Here is an 8,196-nt window from a genome sequence, read left to right on the forward strand (position 1 = left end):
ATACATTACTGAGCTCAGGCGCCACAATGAGTCTCACTAATCCATTCAATATTCTAGACATCTGTTTGGCCAGAGAAAACAACGCAATGCAATAATACTTGTTTTATGGGGAGGACTGTATGAAACTGATGCACACTTATCTTCGACTTTCCCAATGTATCGTCTGCCAATCCCTACCATCAGTGTACATAACATTTTCCTGTCTCCACAACGTCTACCAATGAAATCTCGTGTGGCAGCAAAGGGTTAACGGAATGTCTGGAAGCTGCTGGGCGGAGTGAAGAGCTGTGATTGGGTAATTAAAAATGACGTAAACGATATGAAAGACCAAAAAACTAGCTAAGAAGGCAGTTGGTAACTTTGGGAGGGGGTTGTTTGGTTGAGCGAGAAGTGTTAAGGGTGACATAAGCTAAGTAGCACAGCAAGGAGTTACCAGAAAGTGCCTGTGGGTATTTAAAACGCGGAACATGGTGCAGCAAACAGAACACAGTGAGACAGAGAGTAGCAGAGAAGCTACAGACACTGAGGAAAGCGAACTGATGGCGTGTAGCCCGGTGCCACTGAAATCCGTGAAAGCTGACTGGTGCAAGACAGCAACCGGCCACATCAAACGACCCATGAATGCATTTATGGTGTGGTCGAAAGTCGAGAGGAGAAAGATCATGGAGCTGTCTCCGGACATGCACAACGCGGAAATCTCCAAAAGACTGGGAAAGCGGTGGAAATTGTTGAAGGACAGTGAAAAGATCCCGTTTATCAGGGAAGCCGAGAGGCTCCGGCTACAACACATGGCTGACTACCCTGACTACAAGTACCGACCCAAGAAGAAACCAAAGCCTGACAGTTCCACAAAACCAGCCGCGCAATCACCGGAGAAGACTAACATTAAACCCGTGAAAGCCCCGGGTAAGAAATTCGCTAAATTAAAAACTATGAAGGCGGTGACAACGAGACCGTCTCACGACCCTCGTTATGACTATGTTTTCACCAGTTTTACAACTAGCAAATCTGTCAAAATTGAATATTCTGATGAGGATGACGACGAAGAGGACTACGATGAGGAAGTGTTCTCTAGGATTAAAATGGAAGAGGACGAGGAACCAATACCGTACAACATCGCCAAAGTGCCGGCGAGTCCCACTCTGAGCTCCACTGCAGAGTCTGAGGGTGCGAGCATGTACGAGGAGTCCCGGAATGCGAACGCAGCTCCTACCAGACTGTTCTACAATTTCAAGAACATTACCAAGCAGAACACAATTTGCCCTGCATCACTCTCACCAGCATCTTCATTCAGGTCGGTCTCCACCTCGTCCAGTTCCAGCGAAGACGCCGATGACTTACTGGTTGACTTCAGTTTAAATCTAGCCTCCAGTGCTCACGGAGTGGAGCTGGGGACCTCGAATTCAGGAAATCTGTCTCTTTCCTTGGTGGATAAGGACTTGGACTCTTTCAGTGAGGGCAGCCTTAGCTCTCACTTTGAATTCCCAGACTATTGCACCCCCGAATTGAGCGAAATGATCGCAGGCGATTGGCTTGACGCTAACTTTTCAGATTTGGTGTTTACCTACTAGCTAGCTAAGTACAAAAGGGAATCATTCTCTAGTAGTAGCGGGAACAGTGTTATATCAGTTTCCTCTCCAGACCTGTGTGCTACCATGTAGGGAAGGAGAGGGTCCTCAGTGAACTGAAACAAATTCGTTACAATGCGGTACTATTGCAAAAACTGACTGGTTTTATGGATTTCCCTCGGATCTGCAGTGAAACTTTAAAAGCGGACCACAGTAGACTCTGAACTATGCATTCCCATCTCACTTGTAACCACTGGTCTGAACACGGCTGGGCTGGTCCGAGGCAAAATCTGAGACACTGTTCATTCAGGATGTATAACTTTTCAAAGGTTTTATGATTTTCTATATTCCACAACTTTGTTTTAATTAGTTCCGATTCCCCCCTGTTATGGAAATACTGTAAGTAGTACGCTAAATCCACAGGATGCAGCATTTTGATACATAACCAACACATACCTCATCTTTGAAAAAATATATATATTTTCTGGCATATTTTTGTACAGTTAAACGAAGGGAATGTTCTTACTGTGCTTTCAATTGTTTGTTTTTTAAAACGTTTTTTTCAGGCACTTGTACCCGGTTTCATTTAGCATGCAAGGGTTGAAAAGATGTCAAGTTGCATCGACATGCCTTGCAATTATTTTAAGCTATGGTATATGTACAGAAGAAGTAGAGCATATTTGGGGTGCTTAATGAGTTCAATTGGAATTGGTGACTGTGGACCTCATTGCTGGTATTAGTTTTAAGATTGTACATGTTCTGTAAAATTGTAAAATTAGGAGTTTATGTATATGTGTGAATGGGTCCCAAATAGCAGGTATGAAACTGGATTTTCTTTGTATTTTATCTTATTGGCACATTTTTTTTCTCTCTTTATTTTGTGCAATATAGGCTACTCTTAAATGGACTGTCCACATTTTTTTTGTAGCAAATGAAATGCATTACTTGTCGTCATGCTGAAGTCTGTATCTTGACTAAACTGAATAAATCAGCTGGAACTGATTCAACTGAATGTCCATGTTTTACTATTTACTATTGACTGTTTTTTTAGGACTTATCTGGCCAAGTGTAGCAGCTATTTGGTAAGGACAACTCTTCAGCTTGTTTAAATTACATCAAATAGCCTCTCATTTTTTCATTACTTTTCAGTGTGGGCATTTTATTGAGACCTTGGCATCCCTGAGAAATGCTCTGATATCACACCTTGCAGTGATTTGTTCAACTTTAGCATTACTTTATTTTACCCAATACTGTGTGAATGTCAACACCCTCTTCCAATTGTAGGCCTACAGGTTATTGTAATATATTTTATGTTCCTGTGTTAACCTTTAAGTCATTCTTATCAGACATCTTACAGGATCTGTGCCTGCTCATGAACAAAGGTAGACTATTTAAGTGTATTCCCACTTATGATTTTGCAGGATGTTAAACTTTGCTCCTGATAATATTCAACTACACGAAGCCAAAGAAGTACAGTAGTCATCTCAAGACTTATTGGTGAGTCAAAATACTCCGGTCCCAACACCTCTCCTGCATTGGTCTGATCGCACCCTGACCAATGGCACCCTATTCACTATATAGTGCACTAGTTTTGACTATAGCCCTATGAGGAGTGGTGTAGGGAATAGGGTCCCATTTGGGACCTGGACAATGTCTTCACTTGTGCTGTAAGATCAATTGTAATCTGAATTAGTGCTCTCTGTCATCTTTGGGAGCAAAGCCCACTTCAAGACATTTAGATAATATGGGCCTAACGTTCACTCTTTCACCACTGTTAATGCTGTACCACTATCACTTGTTTTGAGACATACAACTGGTAGACTACAACTTGCATCCACACAGCCATTTTAAATAGGCTCATTGGTACCTTATTTGGATAGAGGTTAATCCACTCAATCATCTAATGTTCCTCACCTAGCTCGTCTCCTGTGGTGATATGTAAACATTGACAGCTACAGTTTGTTGGCTTTTGCCAGATAGACAGTGACCCATTCACCCCATAAAGTGTTTGTCTTAATTTGTAAAAGGAATACTGTTGCCTACCAGCTAAGCCACCACAATTTACATTTACTTTACCATGACTAGCAGAACAATTCAATCCTCACATTCACTCAGCCAAGTTGTATGTTCATAGAAGTAGTTTGTGTGTATGGGGTTGTGTGGCACAAGGTGTGTGTTATTGCCTTTGGATCAGAGTCCTCTGTGCTGCTTCTCTTATTGACATAAGATGCTCTTCCTGTTGGAAGGAGAGAGCAGATGTGTTAACCTGCAGAACTTCAAAAACGAATAGCCTGAAATCATTAGCAAACACAACACACAGATAAAGGTCGTCAAGGCTATTACTCTCCTAATGTTGTTTAGAAAATCTACGCTTGGCTTGATTCCATTTTAGTGGAGAGAGGCTAGAGAGTGCTTATTCAGCCTTGTTGCAAATGCATTACATTATGGACACATTTTTGTTCATGTGATGTATTTATTTGCAATTCTACAGCTGTTCTTCATGCTCCCGCAACACTTAGTTCTGCCCCTGTCCTTTATGGCCTGCATACCAAATGGCACCCTATTCCCTATTTAGTGCACTACTTTTGACCTGGGCCCATAACTCTGGTAAAAATGTAGTGCACTACATAAGGAATAGGGTGCCATTTCGGGAAAAATCCATTGACTTGGATTTGTCCCACACACCAACAGAACATAATGATTTGAAAATATAATTTAATCTTCTTGTCGTCGTAACAGAATATAGTCTCATGGATAGGATAACGAGTTGATCAATATCTATTTAATCTATAATGATCTGTATTATATTCATAATCCAATTCAGTTAGGCCAAAAGACACTCTACCAACCGACTCTCTGGGATGCCTGAGTTTCAAACCAAGACAAAGAATCCATACATTGGATTGTGGAACACAGGTCCCTGTCTAGAGTGGGCCATACATATTAGTTGGCAAACAGCCTACCAGCTCATGGTCGTTATTCATTAGTGCACACCGTAGCAAAAGGAAAACCTATGTTTCTTAGTCCCTCCCTGTTTCAGTCCGTTTTTTGAGTATGACTCCGCTCACTCTTTCCTTTGTCGCATATATGTTCATCTGTAGAAAGAAAGTTACAATCTGGCCTGCTGCCAAAATGCATCGGTTTGAATATTAATTCCCTGTTCTTTTTGTGGAGAGCAGTGCTGTATGTCACCTTTCAGTGTAGCTTTACAAATTGCAATGCTTGTAAATGAGGAAGCTTGTTGATATATCTCTAACCGCTTTCTCCTTGTTGTACGAAGCAAAAGAAGTAAAGACGAATAGGTTTAACAGTAGAGGATAATACTTCCATGTTTTTTTATAATATCACCTCCTTCCATGTGGCTATACTTAGAACCACTGACAAAGTGAATGTAATTTTCACTTAGGCCATAGAAATTCATTTAAAATGTAATACACGCCCAATTCCACTGTGTTCATAAAGCAAGACAAACATAATTCCCATTATCGGTCTCCCCCTGCTTACCATTCTTTAGGTTGCCCTGACAACCTAAAGGTGTATCAGCGCTCCGTGTGACTCCCAAATGGCACACTATTCCCTATATAGAGGTAATCTAGTGCCATTTGGGACTCAAGCATTGTTAGTGGCTCTAATTTGAAAGTCAATCTGGTGCTGTGGCTCACTGCATGATTAGCACAGGAAGCTGTGTGCTACAGGGGTTAATTATGATGAATGCAAGGCTCAGGCCTTTAGGGGGCTTAGTCCTAAAAATGAAGTGAACTCTTTCTCCAACCACATCAAGGTTACATCCCAAATGGCACCCTGTTCCCTTTTCTAGTGCACTACTTTTGACCAGAGCCCTATGGGCTCTGGTCAAAAGTAGGGTATTTTAAAGGGAATAAGGTGCTGTTTGAAGGAAATAGGGTGCCGTTTGGGATGCCACCAAATGTGCCATCCAGAATCTAGGTTCTAAATTAGGTTCCTTCCTCAACGTGTGATTGTCTTGATTACTAGACTGTGTTTAATTCATAATCTTAGTCTGTGTTTAATAGCATAATCTCCTCCGGTTAAGATGTCTATGCTTGTCAGACACATCTAATATGGCTCAGATGAAATATGCCCCCTTGGTCTTCCTCTTAACTCGGTCATTGGCTGAATCCCAAATAATATCCTATTCCCTAGTGCTCTTCTCAAAAGTAGTGCACGATGTACAGTGGCAAGAAAAAGTATGAACCCTTTGGAAATACCTGGTTTCTGCATAAATTGGTCAGTAAAGTTGATCTTCATCTAGGTCACAACAGTCTGCTTAAACTAATAACACACAAACAATTATACATTTTCATGTCTTTATTGAACACACTGTGTAAACATTCACAGTGCAGGGTGGGAAAAGTATGTTAACCTTTGGATTTAATAACTGGTTGACCCTCCTTTGGCAGCAACAACCTCAACCTAACGTTTTCTGTAGTTGCGGCTCAGACCTGCACAACGGTCAGGAGGAATTTTGGACCATTCCACTTTACAAAACTGTTTCAGTTTAGCAATATTCTCGGGATGTCTGGTGTGAACTGCTCTCGAGGTCATGCCACAGCATCTCAATCGGGTTGAGGTCAGGACTCTGAGCCTCTCCAGAATGCGTATTTTCTTCTGTTGTTGATTTACTTCTGTGTTTTGGGTCGTTGTCCTGTTGCGTCAACCAACTTCTGTTGAGCTTCAATTGGCGGACAGATAGTCTAACATTCTCCTGCAAAATGTCTTGATAAACTTGAATTCATTTTTCCATCAGGGCTGTCCAGGCCATGAGGCAGCCCCAAACCATTTTTTTTATTTCACCTTTATTTAACCAGGTAGGCTAGTTGAGAACAAGTTCTAATTTACAACTGCGGCCTGACCAAGATAAAGCAAAGCAGTGCGACACAAACAACAGAGTTACACATGGAATAAACAAGCGTACAGTCAATAACACAATAGAAAAAAAGAAAGTCTATATACAGTGTGTGCAAATGGCGTGAGCAGGTAAGGCAATAAATAGGCCATAGTAGCAAAGTAATTACAATTTAGCAAATTAACACTGGAGTGATAGATGAGCAGATGGGGATGTGCAAGTAGAAATACGGGGGTGCAAAAGAGCAGCTACTCAGATAGCTGATGTTTAAAGTTAGTGAGGGAAATATGTCTCCAGCCATGATGCTCCCTCCACCATACTTTACAGTTAGGATGAGGTTTTGATGTTGGTGTGCTGTGCCTTTTTTTCTCCACTCATAGGGTTGTGTTCCTTCCAAACAACTCAACTGTAGTTTTATCTGTCTACAGAATATTTTGCTAGTAGCTCGTGGAACATCCAAGTGCGCTTTTGCAAACTTCAGACATGCAGCAAAGTTTTTTTTTACACAGCAGTGGCTTTTTCCGTGGTGTCCTACCATGAACACCATTCTTGTTTAGTGTTTTACATATCTTAGACTCGTCAACAGAGATGTTAGCATGTTCCAGAGATTTCTGAAAGTCTTTAGCTGACACTAGGATTCTTCTTAACCTCATTGAGCATTCTGCGCTGTGCTCTTGCAGTCATCTTTGCAGGACGGCCACTCCTAGGGAGAGTAGCAACAGTGTTGAACTTTCTCAATTTATAGACAATTTGTCTTACCATGAACTGATGAACATCAAGGCTTTTGGAGATACTTTTGTAACCCTTTCCAGCTTTATGCAAATCAACAATTCTTAATCTTAGGTCTTCTGCGATCTCTTTGGTTTTAGGCATGGTTCACATCTGGCCATGTTTCTTGTGAATAACAAACTCAAATTCAATTTTTTTTTATAGGGCAAGGCAGCCCTAACCAACATCTCCAATCTCGTCTCATTGATTGGACTCCAGGTTAGCTGACTCCAATTAGCTTTTGCAGAAGTCATTAGCCTAGGGTTTCACATACTTTTTACAACCTACACTGTGAATGTGTAAATTATGTATTTAATATAGACAAGAAAAATACAATTTGTGTTATTATTTTAAGCACACTGTCTATTGTTGTGACTTAGATGAAGATCTGATCAAATCTGATGTCCAATTTATGCAGAAATCCAGGTAATTCCAAAAGGTTCACATACTTTTTCTTGCCACTGTAGGTAAATGGTGCCATTTCGGACACAGTCATTAAAGAGAAGTTGACCTGAGGAATGACCATTAGAACTGTTATATTATGTATGATGTCGTAGTAGTAGGTAGTATGATGTCAATACTATGTTTTCTCTCTGTCAAATCACTGTTGTTGTAACATGGGATATAAGGACATTAAAACTTCTTATGGCTTGAATCTCGCTACCGGGATCGATGTGACAACAGCCAGTGAAAGTGCAGAGCGCCAAATTCAAAACAACAGAAATCTCATAATTAAAATTCCTCAAACATAAGTATTTTACACAATTTTAAAGAAACTTGTCAATCCCACCACCAATCACACCAGTGTCCGATTTCAAAAAGGTTTTACGACGGAGGCACACCAAACGATTATGTTAGGTCTGCACCTAGTCACAGAAAAACACAGCCGTTTTTCCAGCCAAAGAGAGGAGTCACAAAAAGCAGAAATGGAGATAAAATTCATCACTAATCTTTGATGATCTTCATCAGATGACACTCATAGGACTTCATGTTATG

The 8,196-nt window shown here is 40.9% G+C and overlaps 1 protein-coding gene across 1 annotated transcript; it reads left to right on the forward strand.

The window, feature by feature from the left end:
* The first annotated feature begins 368 nt into the window (after positions 1–368).
* Positions 369–2,575, forward strand: LOC139407739 (SRY-box transcription factor 11b). The gene has a single exon (XM_071151595.1). The coding sequence runs from the start codon at positions 468–470 to the stop codon at positions 1,569–1,571; it is 1,104 nt and encodes a 367-aa protein (XP_071007696.1). The 5' UTR covers positions 369–467; the 3' UTR covers positions 1,572–2,575.
* Positions 2,576–8,196: the final 5,621 nt, after the last annotated feature.

The sequence above is a fragment of the Oncorhynchus clarkii genome, chromosome 4 (assembly GCF_045791955.1).
Source record: "Oncorhynchus clarkii lewisi isolate Uvic-CL-2024 chromosome 4, UVic_Ocla_1.0, whole genome shotgun sequence".
Classification (NCBI taxonomy): Eukaryota; Metazoa; Chordata; class Actinopteri; order Salmoniformes; family Salmonidae; genus Oncorhynchus; species Oncorhynchus clarkii.

Excerpts from the sequence above, each read along its gene's own strand:
- LOC139407739 (XM_071151595.1), top strand. The coding sequence starts at position 468 with ATGGTGCAGCAAACAGAACACAGTGAGACAGAGAGTAGCAGAGAAGCT.